The sequence below is a fragment of the Medicago sativa genome, chromosome 3 (assembly GCF_051527215.1).
Source record: "Medicago sativa cultivar Bolivia chromosome 3, Bolivia_mono, whole genome shotgun sequence".
Classification (NCBI taxonomy): domain Eukaryota; kingdom Viridiplantae; phylum Streptophyta; class Magnoliopsida; order Fabales; family Fabaceae; genus Medicago; species Medicago sativa.
This window is the reverse complement of record NC_140751.1, coordinates 30,073,863-30,094,579: the sequence shown is the minus strand read 5'-3', so window position 1 is coordinate 30,094,579 and position 20,717 is coordinate 30,073,863. Positions and strand designations below refer to the sequence as shown.

The 20,717-nt window shown below is 36.8% G+C and overlaps 1 protein-coding gene and 1 long non-coding RNA gene across 2 annotated transcripts; one reads left to right on the top strand and one right to left on the bottom strand.

The window, feature by feature from the left end:
• Positions 1–3,624: 3,624 nt before the first annotated feature.
• Positions 3,625–8,075, top strand: LOC146937027 (uncharacterized). Its single transcript, XM_085749318.1, has 9 exons — positions 3,625–3,634; positions 3,726–3,815; positions 4,160–4,701; positions 4,795–5,260; positions 5,318–5,472; positions 5,578–5,810; positions 6,373–7,385; positions 7,437–7,892; positions 7,978–8,075. Exons 1-9 carry the CDS (start codon positions 3,625–3,627, stop codon positions 8,073–8,075), a joined length of 3,063 nt encoding a protein of 1,020 aa, XP_085605444.1.
• A 218-nt stretch (positions 8,076–8,293) lies between these two features.
• On the bottom strand, positions 8,294–9,317 carry LOC146937026 (uncharacterized). The gene is made up of 3 exons (XR_015033229.1): positions 9,153–9,317; positions 9,001–9,042; positions 8,294–8,801 (listed from the first exon to the last, which is right to left on the bottom strand). It is a non-coding gene; the product is annotated as an uncharacterized LOC146937026 (long non-coding RNA).
• Between the last annotated feature and the right edge of the window lie 11,400 nt (positions 9,318–20,717).

Below are 20,717 nucleotides of genomic sequence, written 5' to 3'. Positions count from 1 at the left end.
TGCTCAAATCTAGATTAGACTCAACGAGTTACCACAAGAATAATTCAGAGAACGCACTCTTTCTGAAATATAAAGAGTTGAGGGCACCGGGTGAAGATCCTCTCCATTTAGAAAATAAATGGAAATATGCAATTTAGAGAGAGATAGACACATAAAATAGGTAGTGGGTCCTACCATAAAGTGGGTCCCACCATGATTAATTACTTTTGACTTTTTTATGTGTCTTTATCTTTCCAAATGGTAGAAATGGAGAGGATAATAAATGGAGAGGATCTTCACCCGCACCTATTGATTTAGATTCCTCTACACATAATAGAGTATTTGGCCACTATGCACGTATCTTTGTTGAAGCATATTTTTGATCAGATTCTTGTTGAAAGGGAAGGTTATGCCTTCAACGTGGAAGTCCAATATGAACGCCTCCCTTGTTTTGTTTTCGTTGTCAAATTACTAATCATAGTATTTCCACTTGTACGTTGATTGTTGTAATGAAATTATTTCTACTATTATTGAATGTGTATGAGATAGCCTTTATGCTTCATATACATGGGTCTTGTACCTTATAGTTATTTATTTTGATGAGCTATGAGCTCCACATAGAGATGGGTCATGTACACCACATCATATGAGCATTGTGCTCTATATAGATGAGTCTTGTACTCTACATGAGACGAGCTTTGTGCTCTATATGGACGAGTCTTGTTCTCCATAGTTACTTACCTGGATGAGCTATATGCTCCATATAGGTGAGTCTTGTTCTCCACATGAGATGAGTTTTGTGCTCCATATAGATGAGTTTTGTGCTCCATAGTTATTTATGAAGGTGAGAAAAACACAAGAGGGGGGGGGGGGGTTGAATTGTGTTTTGAAAAATTCTTCGTTTCTCCTAAAAACTGAACACACTGGTCAGAAGCTAAGTGATACAGCTTTTGAAGTGATAAACAGAATCTGAACGCAGCGGAATAAAACAGAGAGAGAGAGAAGAAGAAAGACACAAAGCAATTATACTGCTTCCTTCCACAATCCGGAAGTAGTCCAGTCCCCCTTGCACTTCCAAGGAGATTTCACTAGAATGTAATATCTGATTACAATTGCTCAAGCACACAGCAAGAGACTTCCTTTGCTCAAGCACACTTTGCAAGAGTCTTCCTATGCTTCAAGAACACAATCAAGAGACTTCTATGCTCAAGCACAACTGCAAGAGACTTCTAAACAAACAAGATTACAAAGAATAATGTTTGAGATTGAACACTTGATATACAATCAGAGGTGCTCACAAAACAAATCAGATACAGACTCTAAGACTTAAGAATTTCTAAGATAAGACTTTGAGAAACAGAAATTCTAAGTGAATGCAGAACAATTTCAGCAGAGGTTTGGCACTTGTAAAAATGTTGAGAGTCTTTCGTTCAGCATTACCAAATCTCTAAGTCTTCACTCCTTTATATAGAGGTGTGAAAGAGACGTTGTGAAATTGCCAGCACATCAAAAGAGTCATTGTTGAAGCTTGATCTTTCACCAATGATCTCTTGCCTGATTTGGTTGTTGTCCTATGAAGAACCAATTTGAAATTCATTCCCATTGTGAAGGAACATCTTTGCAGGCGTAGCCGTATTCTAGAGTTGTTTTCTTGTCTTGTAGCGCAGACACAAAACAGAGTAGTGGAGAAGGTGGTTGTACAGTTCGTACATGGTACAATGTCAACGCTTTCGTTTCTTTTGCAAGCAAATACCTTCAAATACCTTTGAAATGACCGTTGCAAAGTTCCACTAGTCTCCTGCTGTCTTTTAGATTAATTTCAATCCATGAAACAACTCTTGAATCCTTGAATTTCGAAAATTCAGTTGATCTATAGCTTTTGGTGAAAAACAACTTCTGATGAGGCAGCTTCTGATGATGTAGCTTCTGATGACGTGGCGCTTCAGGACTTCTAGTCTTCAGGAGCACTATGACTTCAGTAGCGCTTTAGTCTTTAGGAGCACTATTCCTTCAGGAGCGCTTTAGTCTTCAGAAGCACTTTGCCTTCAGGAGCATCTAAGCTTCAATTTTGTTGATTTCTTTTGCTCTTTATTTGCTCATTCAGAACCTTTGTATGATATAAATTTTTAACTATGGTCCTGTACACTTGAACAAATATTAGCTAGTCCAATTTACAATTTTTAATACCTTGTTATCATCAAAACTTTTTAAGGTTAATTGTTAAACACATTTTGTTCCAACAATTTAACCAAATGAGCCATGTGCTCCATATAACAAAGATATTTTGATTGATTTATTTGTATTAATTATGTATACTTTTAAAGACTATTTTAGAAAGAAGGCACATACCATGGTCGATATTTTCGGCTACCACGTCAGGTGAGAACAATACTCATTTTTAAACTTGTATGTATTATACACTGGGATTTCATATCTTGTTATAGTGTTGTTTTCAAATTTGGAGATTGATATGATGACCACCGATAACGTTGGAAGATGAGAAGTTCAACATTTTACAAGCATCACTTCAATATATTAGGATGATAGCTTTGGAATTAGTAGACAAAATGTATACATAGTACTCTTATTTTGGTAGTAGTTATTAAATGCCTATTTTTGAGTATTTTGATTATTTATGAATTTTTTGGATGTAAATAATTAATTATGACTTTTATGAAATTTGTTTATCACACGATTTATAATTAATTTTTTGCCTAATTCTCCAAAATCATTCTTGATATCTTCCGTAACATTCAATAAACATCAAACAAATTGGATGTTGCTTTATAAAGGTGGACTGTGTGGTAGCTTAAATTCTGAAGCGGTTGTACCACAACTTGTAAAGCCCTACTAATCTTATTTAGGCCACCACACAATCCACCTTTATAACATAAAAAGGATTAGTGAAGCTTTACACATTGTGTGAATGGCTAGGATCGATTTTGGCATGCTCATGTACGATGATGCGCATAGGGCTTAAGGTGCACCTTCTTGGTGCTTCTCCACGTGGAAGAGCATTTTAAGGTATGTTGGGCCTGTTTGCTGGGTTTTTTGCGTTGGGATTTTTGTCGGTCTGGAACATTAATTAATTAATGACAAACATTTATATGGTATTTTTGCATTGGCAAATCTAAAATTAACAACTAACCTTTACCACCATTCTAACCTTTAACATCTTCCTAACTTTTATACTCATAAGAATAACATATAACATCTTCCTCTTTCCACCAATTTTTTGCTCAAATATTTCACTCCCATGAAAGGTTGAAATTGACTAAGTTAATTGCAAAGATAATTCCAAAGTATTTATATCAACCTTTAGCTAGCAAGTAAGATATAGCAGACATAATAATATAACCATAATTTCAAAATATTTATAACCATAACCATTGTGGCACCACATGTACCATAATTCAAAATATTTATAACTATATCCGTGGTGGCAGCATATGTTGCATACCCAAAAACTATCTGGTACTTGTAACCATATTCAAACCAAAAAGATGCACCAGAAAAAAAATACGGCAACATGAGTTTTATATCCAAAAAAGCATGGAGAATAAACGAGCATCTAAACCTCCCCTCCTAAATTGTACGCCAAACCAATGTCAACAGGAAAACATAATGTCCTAAACATTTTCCACGATGGAGGACAGTGTTGACACAATGTTGGTGGTAAAATGTTGATCTTTAAATTTGTTTCTTATGAAGCATAATTTAACTAAAATGTTGATCCTTGTATGCAGTTCCTCCTGCTTATTATGCACACTTGTTAGCATTCCGAGATCGCTACTACCTTAATGAAGTTGAGAATTCTGATTCCCGTTCTGCAAATGGTAACAAAAGTACCATACCAAGATCCGCTTAATAAGTGTGCATAATAAGAGCTTCTTATTATGCACACTTATCATGTGTATCCTTGTATGGTACTTCTGTTATCATTTGCAAAATCAGAATCAGACCTGTGAACTTCATTAAGGTAGTAGCGACCTCCGAATTCTAACAAATGTGCGTAATAAACAAGAGGAACTGCATAAAAGGATCAACATTTTAGTTAAATTATGTTTCATATGAAACATAATCAAGGATCAACATTTTACCACCAACTTTTTGTCGACACTGCCCTCCATCGTGGAAAATGTCAAGGATATTATGTTTTACTATTGACAAAATTCTCCAGATACTGATTCACCGTTCTATGTGCATCCAAGTGAGAGTCCTACTTCTCTCACCATTTCTCCAAAATTGGATGGATCCAATTATCTTGCATGGAGTCGCTCCATGCAACGAGCACTTGGCACGAAGAACAAGTTAGTTTTCATTGATGGATCCACACCAATTCCTGACTTTGATGATCTTAATCGGCGTGCTTGGGAACGCTGCAACTACCTTCTTCATTCATGGATCTTGAACTATGTTTCAGATTCCTTTGCTCAAACCATCCTTTTCCATGACACTGCAATTTCAGCTTGGGAAGATCTTAAGGAGCACTTTGCTAGGGTTGATAAGGTTCGAATTTCTTCTTTACGTTCTCAAATCAACAATCTTAATCAAGGTACCAATTCTGTTCTGGAATATTTTCTCGAGCTTCGCACTCTTTGGGATGAATTAAACTCCCATAGACCTATTCCTACTTGCAACTGTGTTCATACCTGTAGGATTTATTCAATTCGCATTGCAAAACAATATAGAGTTGAGGACCAGATCATGCAGTTTCTAACTGTTTTGAATGAGTCATTTTCTGTTGTTAAGACTCAGATCCTTCTTATGGATCCTTTACCTCCTATTAACAAGGTGTATTCTTTAGCGGTTTAGGAAGAAAATCAAAATTCTTTGCTTCCTACACCTATTGCTCTTGATGAATCAACCATCTCTGTTAATGCTTATGATTCCAAGAAGTTTGCCGGTAATAAAGGCAAAGGTCCTTCTGGTGCTTCTGCAAGCAAATCTGGTGGTAGGTTTTGCACTTTTTGCAACCGGTACAACCACACTGTTGAATTTTGTTACTTGAAACATGGGCATCCAAATATCAATAAGTCCCATAATTCAACCAATGCCACCACTGTTGAGATTTCTGAAGCTAGCAAATCTTCCTCAACTCCTGATATGGTACCAACTTCTTCTGGTTTCAGTTTGACACAAGAGAAGTATGATCATCTTGTGACTTTACTACAGCAGGCGAATTTGCTATCTTCAGCATCTCCCCCTTCAGTACCTGTTTCTAATCACATCAATTCTTCTTCCTTTCTAGGTCCCTCATCTAGTAATGCTTCTCAACCAGGTATACACAGTGTTATTTCTTGTTCCATTAATACCAATTCTGATTTTTGACTTTTAGATTCAGGTGCTAATGATCACATATGTTCTTCTTTAGCTTCCTTTTCTTCATTTTACAAAATTAAACCTACAAATGTTAATTTACCAAATGGTTCTTCAGTTATAGTTGATCATGCTGGTACTATTTCTTTTTCTCCATATTTATACTTGACCAATGTCTTGTACTCCCTAATTTTTAAACTCGATCTTATTTCAGTTTCCAAAATGTGTGAATCACTCTCTTGCTTTGTGAATTTCTCTTCTAATAGTTGTACCATTTAGGACTTGAATACGAAAAGGATGATTGGTTTGGGTGAAAAGACAAATGGTTTATACAAGCTGGTGGTGAATGCTTCTGCTTCTAGTACCCCTTCTCCTCCTAATAACCTTTCCCCCACTCTTTGTAATATTCCTGCTTCCAATAAAGATACTTTCACTGTAATTCCTTCTTCAGCCATTTGGCATTTTAGATTTGGACATCTCTCTAATCAGAGATTGTCTCAGTTGACCAATTTGTATCCTTCTGTTACTTGTGATAATAAAGCCACTTGTGATATATGCCATTTTGCTAGACATAAAAAGTTATCTTTTGTTCCTAGTCAATCTAAAGCTTCTTCTAAATTTGAACTCTTACATTTAGATATTTGGGGTCCTCTTGTTATCTCTTCTGTGCATAGTCACATATAATTTTTGACCATTGTAGATGATTTTAGTAGATTTGTTTGGACCATTTTGCTAAAATCAAAATCAGAAGTTTTTCAACATGTTAAAAACTTCATTAATACCATTGCAACACAACATCATATCACTCCTAAAACTGTCAGAGATAATGGCCCTGAATTCCTCATTCCTGAATTTTATGCTTTTAAAGGAATCACACATCAAAGATCATGTGTTGAAACTCCTCAACAAAATGGTAGGGTAGAAAGAAAACACCAACATATCTTGAATGTTGCTAAAGCCATATTATTTCAGTCCAAACTTCCCAAACATTTTTGGTCCTATGCTGTTAATCATGCAACCTTTCTGATTAATAGAATTTCCACTCCTTTGCTTAATAATCTTTCCCCCTATCAGGTTTTATATGATTCTTTACCTGATATCAACACTTTTAAAGTCTTTGGTTCCCTTTGTTATGCTTCCACTCTTCAAGATCATAGATCAAAACTTGATTCTAGAGCCAGAAAATGTGTTTTCTTGGGATACAAGTCAGGCTTCAAAGATTTTGTTCTTTATGATTTACATTCCAGAGAAATTTTCATTTCATCCCACTACTGATTTTACTAGTTACCCTATTACTGACTCTCTTTCATACATTAAATTGTCTAACCAAAATCTTCATTTTGTTTTGTCCCTTCAAACACACACTGAGCCAAAGTCATATGCTGAAGCTAGTAAATTTGACTGCTGGAAGAAAGCCATGGAGACTGAACTTACTGCTCTTGTACAAACTGGAACATGGAAGATTGTTGATTTACCTCCCAATATCAAACCTATTGGCTGCAGATGGGTTTCTAAGATTAAGCATCATCCAGATGGATCCATAGAAAGATTCAAAGCATGTTTAGTTGCCAAGGGTTTTAACCAAATAGAAGGTTTAGACTATTTTGATACATTCTCCCCTGTTGCTAAACTTACCACAGTGAGACTTTTTATTGCTTTAGCATCAATTCATCATTGGTTCATTCACCAACTTGATGTTAACAATGCTTTCTTACATGGTGAATTGCAAGAAGATGTGTACAAGCAATTACCACCTGGTCTCAATGTATCTAAACCCAATCAAGTTTGCAAACTGGTTAAATCCCTCCATGGATTGAAGCAAGCTTCTAGAAAATGGTATGAGAAGCTAACATCCTTGTTACTGGCTCAAGGATACAAGCATGCTAACTCATATCACTCTCTTTTCACAAAGGCTTCTGCTACTACATTCATTGTTCTTCTGGTATATGTAGATGACATCATTTTAGCAGGAAATTCTTTATCTGAGTTCCAGACAATCAAATCCACTCTCCATGCTGCTTTTAAAATCAAGGATTTAGGTCAGCTTAAGTATTTTCTGGGCTTGGAAGTTGCTCATTCTCAGCAAGGTATCTCACTTCGTTAGAGAAAATATTGTTTGGATCTGCTTGCTGATTCAGTCCTGACCCATTCAAAGCCTGTATCCACTCCCTCTTATCCTTCTATCAAAGTTCATCATGATTCCAGTCCCCTTTACACTGATATCTCTGCTTATAGAAGATTGGTTGGCAGACTCTTGTATCTTAACACCACAATGCCTGATATTACATTTGTTACTCAACAGTTGAGCCAGTTCCTCAGTAAACCCACTGAAGTTCATCATTTTGCTGCTATGAGAGTACTCAAGTATCTCAAAATATGTCCAGGAAAAGGTTTATTCTTTCCTAGGGATTCAGCTCTTCAGCTTTTTGGCTTCACTGATGCTGACTGGGCTGGTTGTTTGGATTCAAGGAGATCCATTTCTGGCCAGTTCTTCTTCCTTGGCAAATCTCTGATTTCCTGGCGCACAAAGAAACAATTGACTGTTTCCAGGTCCTCTTCAGAAGCAGAGTACAAGGCACTTGCAGCTGCTACCTGTGAACTTCAATGGCTTCTTTACTTACTTCAGGATTTACATGTTCCTACCACTAAATTGCATGTGCTCTATTGTGACAATCACAGTGCCTTACATATTGCAGCCAATCCGGTATTCCATGAACGCACCAAACATCTACAGATTGATTGTCATCATGTATGGGACAAACTTCAAGCTGGCATGATGAAATTGCTTCCAGTTACATCTCAGGCTCAAATAACAGATTTTTTTACTAAATGTTAAAAATATGTTAAAAAAAAATTTAAAATAAAATGGTTTTGAAGGGGCTTGCGACCCTTCACAACAATCGCAAATGTTAAGTTTAAAAAAAAATTGAATGGGGCAGTTTTTGTTGCCAATTTAAATAAATATATTATTAAATACTTAAAATACAGAAATATATAACTAAAAATATCAAAATCTCATTCATATAATTCTTCCAAGAGTAACAATCAAAACAATAGATAAAGTACATAGTTTAAACATTGAAAAACCAATACACTAGTATGTAATCATTCAAAATAATATTACCAAAAATTAGATTAAGTAATATTCCTAAATATTGTTGGCCGAAAAAATTGAAGAGCCTCATTACAATAGATATATCTGACTGCACAAACACGATCCATGCACTTCTATCGGTACCGCATCTGTTGCTATCCTCAACAACAGACTGAAACTTTGGCGTAAGCATAGGCATCAAGAAGAGAGAAATATGACCCTACAATATTTAAATATCATTAACTATAGCAGACTCTAAGACATTAACCATCTGAAAGACAAATGAAAGAATATGCTCACCTCAGGCTTAAGATCTCTATGCACCACACCCTGAAGATGACAAAATGCAACAACATTTAGTATTTGTACCATGACAACCTTGGCATCATCTTCTGAGTATTTCCCTCCTCTGAAGAAGCAATAAATCATGTGGCTAGTAAGTGGCAAGGTGCAATTACTAAGTCAAATTTTATTATTGAAATAACGCCGCTAACGCGGCTATGATGGCCGCTGCTCACTTCTGGGGTGAGACGCTGCATGGGGGAGGTCACCCACGGCACTACGCCGATAGCGGCTCTATTTCATGCTATTGACAACATTATAATTACCTTGACAGTATCATGTCTAATAGCTCTCCCCCTTCACATAACCTGAAACGTCGATAGTATTAAGTTAATTATGAATATGCTATATAAACAAAAAATTCTCACAAGCAACAAGCATTCAAATCAACAAATAATTGTTAAACCTAATAGATCACCTTGGTGTCACTACATACATTTCTTATCACCTTTTCACATTACGATAGAGTAAATACTCATGTTACACCAGCAAAACGAATAACAAGGAATTCCATTGGCAGTTAGACACAAACTCCAGCACAATACCTTAAGAAAAAAATAAATAACATGGATTAAAATTTAGAAATATTATCTCATCTTTTCAGAGACAAGTTTACTTGATGAAAAGGAATGATATTAAATCAACCAAAGATAGCAAACTTCACTTCACTTCACTTCACTTCACTTGTTGTCATGAATATATACCCTTCACTTCACTTCACTTCACTTCACTTCACTTCATGACAAGAAACTGGTTGATTTAAAAAAGTGAAGTGAAGTGATATTAAAAAAGGGTCTAGTTTTTGAACAAGAAAGCTCCACAAGGTCTATTTGAAGAATATCCCAGTCCAAGAGAGCTACACAAAGTGGTAAATAATTTTTTTTTGAAGGAAAAGTGGTAAATAATTTATATTCACCACTCTCGGGTACCTCAGTGATGACATCCTGTCATTACGTAATATTAGGGACTTATTGTGACATTTTGATAGAGTTCTCATGCAATTTATACTGTTCTGGAGTGCAAAAAGCTTAAAATTTGAAGTCTGTTCGAAGGAAATCGCGCCACGCCAATTTCAAGCCGTGCTGCGATTTTTGAAGCAAAATTACACACTTCCTGTAAAGAGGAAATCGCGGCACGCCATTATACAAGGCGCGGCGCGATTTTGATGGGTCAGGCCCATGACTTCTATAAATACTGCACTTAATCTGAAGAACAAGGGTTACGATTTTGGAGAGCAAAGTGCGATTTTGAGACATCGGAGACGGCTAGAAGGGCGATTTCTTCAACCTTTTACCAATTCATGTATGTTTTAATTATTTCATTGATTATGCTATTTGTAAACTCGATTATGAGTAGCTAAATCTCTCAGAGATTAGGTTAGAGATGAATCTTTGTAACCCTAATTGACACATGTTGCTGTGAAACTCTATTTTGTTTATGAATTCAATTCTAGTTTATTCAATTCAATTGTTCTTAATGCTTTTTATATCTTGATCACATATAACTTGATTTCGTGAGAATGAATGACCACTGACCATGGCTTTCAACTTAGACCTAATTGAATTGTTCTAATAAACAGGGTTAGTCTAGGAATAGATAATCGTTTGTTAGTGATAATAGGTTAACGTTTGGTAAAACCTTCAAGAATTATTAGACCACCTAAGGAATTAGGGGCTGTAGTTTAAGAAGAGGGTCCTAACTCAAGGGATTGATTAGGGCTAACTTGTTAATCATCGTAAACTAGAAGAGGGTTCATAACAAATAGGTGCAGTAGACCAATTAGGGGAACTTAGAGGATTCGACGGATCTGATCTCATCTCTCCCATATTTTCTTAACCAAATCTTTATTTTCTGTTACTTGATTTAATTAAAATCAAACCAAATCTACCGCCTAGTGGCAAATCAAAATAAACTTTTACACATCCTATTCTTATAACGCAATTGAATTATTGAAGTTAAAACAGTCCTCGTGGGATCGATATTTTTACTACTTCGATAGTATTTGGTGCACTTGCCAAACCTCTATCAAGTTTTTGGCGCCGTTGCCGGGGACTGTTGAATTATTTCAACAAGGCAATTACGTTATAATTTAGGGTTTTTGCAATTTAATTTTCTGTTTTTAATTTTTATTTTTCTGTTTCCATATTCACTTGATTACTCTGCGTTGTGCAGTGCTACTAAGGTATTTTGCTGTTTATGCGAGGTAAACAGAGCTCAGACGACTTAGAGTACGATCCGGAAATTGAAAGGACTGCTAGAGCACTTCGGAAAGCTGTCCAATCGCAAAGGTTAGCTCAGTCCGTTCCACCGGGTGTTCGAGAACAAATACCGGAGCCACTCTCAACTGAATCTGAAACGATCTCTTCTCCTAAATCTGCAACTATGGAAGGAGAAGGAGTTGTACCACGAGACCTAAGCTAGGAGACGACGGGTTAGGCACTCATCGCGGTCAACTGACCCACACTTTTCAACCAGCTAACCCTGTAGCTTTCGACATCAAGACAACTGTCCTCAACGGTTTGAGGGACAAGCAATTCGATGGGACTGAAGCTATGAGTCCTCATGAACACTTGAGCCGCTTTGCTGAAACCTGCGAGTTTTGTGTGCAACCAGCCACCGTGACTGAAGCACAAAAGAAGCTAAGGCTGTTTCCTTTCACTTTGACGGGAAGAGCGAAAGATTGGTTGCTAACAATACCAAACGGGACTGTCCAAACATGGGAAGAGTTAGAGCTGAAGTTCTTGGAGAAATATTTCCCTATGTCTAATTATTGGGAAAAGAAGATGGAGATCTCTAACTTCAAGCAAGGAGAAGGTGAATCATTGTATGATGCTTGGGAGCGATTTAACTTACTTCTTAAGAGATGCCCAAATCATGAGTTCACCGAGAAACAATACCTCCAAATCTTCACTGAGGGGGTGACTCCAAACGCTAGAATGTTCTTAGATGCTTCCGCGGGAGGTAGTCTCAAAAGGAAAACTGATCATGAAGTTCAAGCTCTAATTGAAAACATGGCTGGCAATGAGTATCGTGATCAAGCTAAAAAGAAAGAAAGAGGAGTGTTTGGGGTGAGTGAACAAACTGCTATCCTTGCTAACCAAGCAGCTATGAATAAACAAATCGAAGCTCTAACTAAGGAGTTTCAAGGCTTCACTTTGGCTCATAAGCAACAACAACAAGTGGCTGCAATCAAATGTGACTTATGTGGTGAAGAACATCCCAACGGTGAGTGTGTTCCAGAAGGATCAAGTGAAGAAGCTAACTTCATGGGAGGTTATCAAAGGCAGAATCAATACTACAATTCAGGCATCAATAAGCATCCAAATCTAAGCTACTCAAATAACAATGCTTTGAACTCTCAGATGCTCACTCCTCCTCAACAACAACAAAGGAAGCCATCAGCTCTTGAGGAAACTATGATGAACTTCATGAAGATGACTCAAGGCAACTTTGAAGAGATGAAGAAGAGTCAAGAAGCTGAAAGAAAGAACAATGAAGCTGCTAGGAAGATGCTTGAAACTCAACTGGGGCAATTGGCTAAGCAGTTGGCTGAACAAAACAAAGGCGGATTCTCAGGTAACACTAAAGATAACCCTAAGAATGAGTCTTGTAATGCTATTGAATTGAGGAGCAAAAAGGTTTTGACACCTTTAGTTCCTAAAGCTCCAAAGAAGGTTGATGATGTAGTTGAGGTGGAGGAGGATGATGTAGTTGAAAAAAATGATGAGGGTGTAGTTGAAAAAGAAAATGATCATGGAGTAGTTGAAAATGAAAGGAAGAAAAAAATAGAGGGAGAAAAAAGTGAGAAGTTAATTGATGAAGATTCAATCTTGAGGAAGTCGAAGAGTCAAATTTTGAAAGATGGAGACAAACCACAGGTTATTCCATCATATGTGAAGCTTCCATACCCTCACCTTTCAAAGAAGAAAGAAAAGGATGAAGGTCAATTCAAGAAGTTCATGCAACTTTTCTCACAACTTCAGGTGAACATTCCTTTCGGCGAAGCTCTTGATCAAATGCCGTTATATGCTAAGTTCATGAAAGACTTGTTGACTAAACGAAGGAAGCCTAAGGATGATGAGAACATAGCACTTTCTGAAAATTGTAGTGCTATTCTTCAAAAGAAGCTGCCACCTAAGCTGAAGGATCCTGGTGCATTTACTATCCCTTGTTCAATTGGACCGGTAGACATTGGAAGAGCTTTATGTGACTTGGGAGCAAGTATCAACCTGATGCCTCTTTCAATGATGAAGAAGCTTAAGTGTGGGGAACCAAAACCAACAAGAATGACCATTACTTTAGCTGATCGGTCAATCTCTTATCCTTTCGGTATACTTGAAGATGTGCTAGTCAAGGTTAATGACTTGGTATTTCCGGCAGATTTTGTGATCTTAGATATGGCTGAAGATGAGGATATGCCACTCATTCTAGGAAGACCTTTCCTTGCAACTGGCCGTGCTTTGATTGACATTGAGAAAGGAGAGCTAATGTTGAGATTCCATAAGGAGCAAGTAGTGTTTAATATATTTGAGGCCATGAAGCAAAAAGATGAAAATCCCAAGTGTTACCGGATTGACATTGTTGAAGAAATAGTTAAAGATGACTCTTATGAACATCAACCAACACACCCCCTTGAACGTGCAATTGTGAATTCTATAGAAAAAGGTGAAGATGATGAAGATCTTGAAGTAAGTGATTGTGTGAAGCAACTAGCAGCAAGCAAGCAAGAGTTGGGTCCGGTAAAAATAGAAGAATTAATGGGTAAGCACTCTATGGATACTCCTATTTTGAGTGGAGAAGGAGAGAAAAATCCAGAATTAAAAGAACTCCCTTCTCACTTGAAATATGTTTTTCTCACTAAGGATGCCTCTAAACCAGTAATTATCAGCAATACCTTGACACCTTTGGAAGAAGAAAAATTAATGAGGCAGTTAAGAGACAATCAAGGAGCTTTGGGGTGGAACATTTCTGATTTGAAGGGTATTAGTCCAGCTTATTGCATGCATAAAATACATATGGAGGCTGAATACAAACCGGTGGTTCAACCTCAAAGGAGACTTAACCCAACAATGAAGGAAGTGGTAAAGAAAGAGGTGCTGAAGTTACTAGATGCAGGTATGATCTACCCTATCTAAGATAGCTCATGGGTAAGTCCAGTTCATGTGGTACCCAAGAAAGGAGGAATGACGGTGGTAGCAAATGAAAAAAATGAATTGATACCTACCCGCACCGTCACTGGTTGGAGAATGTGTATAGATTACCGGAGGTTGAATACCGCAACAAGAAAGGACCACTTTCCATTACCATTCATGGATCAAATGATTGAGAGATTGGCTGGCCAAGCCTTCTATTGCTTTTTGGATGGGTATTCAGGGTATAATCAAATTGCAGTAGCTCCGGAGGATCAAGAAAAGACTGCCTTCACTTGTCCATTTGGAGTGTTTGCTTATCGAAGGATGCCCTTTGGGCTGTGTAATGCGCCGGCAACCTTTCAAAGGTGCATGCTTTCCATCTTCTCTGATATGATAGAGAAGAACATTGAGGTATTTATGGATGACTTTTCTGTTTTTGGTAAGTCTTTTGATCAATGCTTGTTCCATTTAAATGCTGTACTTAAAAGATGCACCGAAACTAACCTTGTTTTGAATTGGGAAAAATGTCATTTTATGGTAACTGAAGGTATAGTTTTGGGACATAAAATAAGTGCTAAAGGCATTGAGGTGGACCAAGCCAAGATAGAGGTTATAGAGAAACTTCCTCCACCCGTCAACGTTAAAGGAGTGAGGAGTTTCTTGGGGCATGCCGGTTTCTATCGGCGGTTCATAAAAGACTTTTCTAAAATTTCCAAACCCCTCTGTAACCTCTTGGTCAAAGAAAACGAGTTTAATTTTGATTCTGAATGTCTAAATGCTTTTTCTTTGATTAAAAACAAGTTGGTAACTGCACCAATAATCATTGCACCCGATTGGGATTTACCTTTTGAACTTATGTGTGATGCAAGTGATTATGCTGTTGGTGCAGTCCTAGGCCAACGCAAGAACAAATTTTTTCATGCAATTTACTATGCAAGCAAGGTTTTAAATGAAAATCAAGTTAACTATTCCACAACTGAAAAGGAATTGCTTGCGATAATCTTTGCATTGGAAAAATTTCGTTCTTATCTAATAGGCTCCAAAGTCATTGTTTTTATAGATCATGCAGCTCTCAAATATCTCTTAACTAAAGGGGATTCAAAGCCTCGACTGTTGAGGTGGATCCTATTATTGCAAGAATTTGATCTTGAAATTCGTGACAAGAAGGGAGTCGAGAACGTGGTAGCTGACCACCTCTCAAGGCTGGAGAATGATGAGGTAACAAAGAAGGAGAAGGCCATCAAGGCCGAGTTCCCCGATGAACAGCTGTTTGCTATTGGAGAAAGACCTCGGTTTGCTGACATGGCAAACTTTAAGGCTGGCAACATAGTTCCTGATGATCTGACCTACCCTCAGAGGAAAAAGTTCTTCAAAGATGCAAACCACTACTTGTGGGATGACCCGTATCTCTTTAAGGTAGGTACTGACGGTTTGATTAGACGTTGTGTTGCAGGTGAGGAAGCACATAGTATCATGTGGCACTGCCATAGCTCAGCTTATGGAGGCCACCACAGTGGAGAAAGAACAGCTGCAAAAATTTTGCAAAGTGGATTCTGGTGGCCCACCCTTTTCAAAGATTGCCACGACTTTGTCACAAGATGTGACAAATGCCAAAGGACAGGTAACATATCAAACAGGTAACATATCCCTTGATTTTAAAAGGAATCATTGAAGTTGAACCATTTGATTGTTGGGGTATTGATTTTATGGGACCATTCCCTTCCTCTTACTCTTATCTCCATATTATAGTCTGTGTTGATTATGTCACAAAGTGGGTTGAAGCGATACCATGTGTTGCTAATGATGCCAAAACGGTTGTCAACTTCCTTCAAAAGAATATTTTCACTAGGTTTGGAACCCCTAGAGTATTGATCAGTGATGGGGGGAAGCATTTTTGCAATAATTTTCTTGAAAATGTGCTCAAAAAGTATAACATTAAGCACAAAGTTGCAACTCCCTATCACCCACAAACTAGTGGTCAAGCAGAGGTTTCAAACCGACAGCTGAAACAGATTCTGGATAAGACAGTTGCGTCAAATAGGAAAGATTGTTCTAGGAAATTAGATGACGCACTGTGGGCATATAGGACAGCCTTTAAGACCCATCTTGGGTTCTCACCCTATCAGTTAGTCTATGGGAAGGCATGTCATCTTCCAGTCGAGCTAGAACATAAAGCTTATTGGGCCATTAAGGCCTTAAATTTTGATCAAATAGCCGCTGGTAAGAAAAGAATTTTGAAACTTAATGAACTTGAGGAGATGAGGCTTAGAGCGTATGAAAATGCGCTCATCTATAAAGCCATGACAAAAAGGTATCACGACAAAAACTTAGTGTCTAGGGATATTAACTGTGGACAACTAGTTTTGTTGTATAATTCCAGGTTGAAGCTGTTTCCTGGGAAGCTCAAGTCAAAATGGTCTGGACCATTCTTGGTCAAAAGTGTGTCACCATATGGAGCTGTTGAACTAGTGACACCTGAAGGAGATCGAAGTTTCAAAGTAAATGGACAAAGAGTTAAACCATACCTAGGTGGCGACCTACCAAAAGGAAGGGTGGCACTCATTCTGAATGACCTCTGAGAATCCTTAGCAGTCAAGCTAGTGACGATAAAGAAGCGCTGGGTGGGAGGCAACCCACTACATTTATTTTGTTTTCTTTATTTTCTTTTTAATGTCGAAGTCCATTGAACTTATTTCCCTATTGTAATTGCTCCTGCACTTGTTTATTATTAATGAATTTGTTTTGTTTCATGTGACTTATTCCAGTTTAGTAACAGTTGTTTGATGAAACGGTATTCCAAAAGTTCTAAAGGAGGGGTGACTTGATTCAAAGGCGAAGTGTACGGCGTTGCTAGGTAGTCACATACTCCCAGAAATCTCAGCCATAAGGTTCATTGCCAAATTTGTTTTTCAATTTACTTATATTTAGATTAGTTTTCCATGCAACTACATTTCTAGAACTTGCATTGTTTCTCTATTATTGATTGGTCTTTGTCAATTACACACTGAGGCAAAAGTGCTTGGTCCTGTGAGCCTTTTTGAAGCCTACCCTGTTTTAATTTGTTGAATTTATCCTTTCTTAACCAATTGTGAGCCGGTAGGATTAGAACTTTTTGTTCGGTGACAAACTACATTACAAGCCTAGAGACTTTTAGGATTTGTCCCTTAATGTATTTTCTGAGTTAAGGCATTGTAGTATGTTGCTAAAGATTAAGTTTGGGGTTGCTATTGGAATTTGCAACCAACTAAGTTTGGGGTGGGGGTACTAGAGAATTAGAGAACAAAAAAATGAAAGAAAAAGAAAAATTGTCATGCAAAATATACACAAAAATGGTGTATGAAAAAAAAAAGAAATTGAATGATGAAAAAGGGACAAAACATTTAAAATCCGAGTAACTTCAAACTCGATTGTCCCTAAATGTTAAAAATGTTCTCTAGTACCTTTGCATTGATTGTATTTCCACAAGGTGAATGAATGAAGGATTGAATTTTGTGCTTTAACTTCCGTAGGAATGCCTAACTCAAATTTTGTGTAGCCTACTTATCCAAATATATCCCACCTTTCACCTAAGCCCCGTTATAACCCTAAAGACCTCAAAAGTGTGTAATGATATTGACTTTGATTGATGTTTAGAAACTTTTCAAGCGTATGGTAATATGTAGACCTGCATGTCGACTGGTAGAACCCTGTTTCAATTTGATGCGAGGATTTGTGAATTGGTGGATGCGAACAAGTCAAACTAGCTCATCTTTAGCTAGAAGGAGAATGAACTTTTGGGTACTATCGTTTTGTCAGGTAACTGTTATTTTACTGTCGTTTGTCACTGTTGCAAGCAAATTCCTTGAGGACAAGGAATGGTTTAAGTTTGGGGTTGTGATGACATCCTGTCATTACGTAATATTAGGGACTTATTGTGACATTTTGATAGAGTTCTCATGCAATTTATACTGTTCTGGAGTGCAAAAAGCTTAAAATTTGAAGTCTGTTCGAAGGAAATCGCGCCACGCCAATTTCAAGCCGTGCTGCGATTTTTGAAGCAAAATTACACACTTCCTGTAAAGAGGAAATCGCGGCACGCCATTATACAAGGCGCGGCGCGATTTTGATGGGTCAGGCCCATGACTTCTATAAATACTGCACTCAATCTGAAGAACAAGGGTTACGATTTTGGAGAGCAAAGTGCGATTTTGAGACATCGGAGACGGCTAGAAGGGCGATTTCTTCAACCTTTTACCAATTCATGTATGTTTTAATTATTTCATTGATTATGCTATTTGTAAACTCGATTATGAGTAGCTAAATCTCTCAGAGATTAGGTCAGAGATGAATCTTTGTAATCCTAATTGACACATGTTGCTGTGAAACTCTATTTTGTTTATGAATTCAATTCTAGTTTATTCAATTCAATTGTTCTTAATGCTTTTTATATCTTGATCACATATAACTTGATTTCGTGAGAATGAATGACCACTGACCATGGCTTTCAACTTAGACCTAATTGAATTGTTCTAATAAACAGGGTTAGTCTAGGAATAGATAATCGTTTGTTAGTGATAATAGGTTAACGTTCGGTAAAACCTTCAAGAATTATTAGACCACCTAAGGAATTAGGGGCTGTAGTTTAAGAAGAGGGTCCTAACTCAAGGGATTGATTAGGGCTAACTTGTTAATCATCGTAAACTAGAAGAGGGTTCATAACAAATAGGTGCAGTAGACCAATTAGGGGAACTTAGAGGATTCGACGGATCTGATCTCATCTCTCCCATATTTTCTTAACCAAATCTTTATTTTCTGTTACTTGATTTAATTAAAATCAAACCAAATCTACCGCCTAGTGGCAAATCAAAATAAACTTTTACACATCCTATTCTTATAACGCAATTGAATTATTGAAGTTAAAACAGTCCTCGTGGGATCGATATTTTTACTACTTCGATAGTATTTGGTGCACTTGCCAAACCTCTATCACTCAGCATGTATTGTTGTGTGACCAGAATATGGAACCAAATTAGGAATGTAAACTAAAAGTACCAAACAGCACCTACATCAGATAAAGTAGCCACAAAAAGTTCATTATGATCAGGCCAAATCAATGATGAATTGTGTAAGTGCAGATTTGACGACTGACACATTTATGCATATAATGTGCATTTATACATAAGCATAAAAGGTATATTCTGCAAAGTAGTAAACTTAGATGATTCCAACATTGTGATGTGTCAGAGATATTGACAAGCATCACTTGTTGATCTAAACTACAAATAAAGGTATCCCCGCCAATGGGCTTCTTAAACAATAACTAGATTGAATATAAAATAGTATTTTCTATAATTGCAACATAATAACCTTTCTTAAAACCTTGAAGACAAGACCAAACTTTATTAATTTGTTGAATCCATGTGATCTTCACATAGGATGAGACATTCACATCCATGGTTAAACGGTACCCCTCCATCCTCACTAACACTAACTCTCAAATTGTCAGAGTACTGACTATTGATGAACCAATTAGCAGTTTAGCACCTTATTCTGCCTTGTTAGCCAGCTGTGGCTCATGTCCAACACACCATGTGTTTTGTACCCAAAAAAGTATAAATGCCAGGTGATATGGTTGTGAGCCTGCTATTCACTTTAAATCTATTTTAAGTTTTAACTCAGTTTTCTCCATTTACCATTGTTTTCCACTACTAACATATGTATACACTTAATTTTTACCATAGTGGGTTTCATTTCAGACCAAAGATATTGACCAAAACTGTTATCCTTAAATGAGGGAAGGGAGCCAATCCAAAGATATAATTCCAAATAAACAAAAGCACAAAGGCAAAGAAAGTCACTATTTCCTACACAATGGCTCTGCTAATAAAAAAAGTAAGAAACTGACTATGGTTAAAAGCAACTTCAAGCACGAAAACTAAAAACAAGATCAGTGCATACTTTACTTTCAAAGCCAAAAAATATAGGTTTGAAGTTAAAAAGTTCAAAGTAATGATACTATATTATAAAGCCACAGCTTCATGTCACTTCACCTTTCACAACACAAGTTTCATCTTATTCGGCTTTTTTATTCTAACAAATCACTCCCCTACCCACAATTAGTGTGATTTGGATAAATTTCCGTTACAAATCTCGATCTTCGAATCTTGAGATATTGGTTGAAATTGTTTAATGTTTATTTATCAATGTTTTTTCAGATTAGAAGAGATTCTCACAAGTATGAAAGCACTTATTGATAAATAAACATTAAAAAATTTCAATCAATATCTTAAGATTCGAAGATTGAGATTTGCATATGAAATGAATTCAAATCACACTAATTGTGGCTATGATGGGAGTGATTTGTGAGAATAAAAAAGCCAAATACGATGAAACTTGTGTTGTGGAAGGTGATGCAACGTTAGTGTTAGAATAAAAAAAAAACCGAATAAGATAAAACTTGTTTTGTGAAAGGTGATGTGACGTGAATGGAGTGGGAAAATATGAACATGAACTTAGACAACTTATCATTACTCTATTTTCTCTTCCTTATATTTTAGTATTGGTTTTTTTTCTCAATCTTGTACTCATATATGGTTTTGTACAACGTCTAGATACCACTATATAGATAATGTGTGTTACTGTGTGTTAGGGAACACCGTGAGACCCACCCAAGTTATGTTTTTATTTTATAAATAACTGTAAAGAAAACATAATAGAATATTAGATTTGACAACTTATGTGATTTGATATCAACTTAAGTTTTATATTGTTTCAATTAATAAGTAGAAATGTTTTGTTATTCAAATATATTAAATGGAGGGGTTGGATTGATGTAACTAGTGTAATGACCCGTGCCAAGCACGGGAAAATAA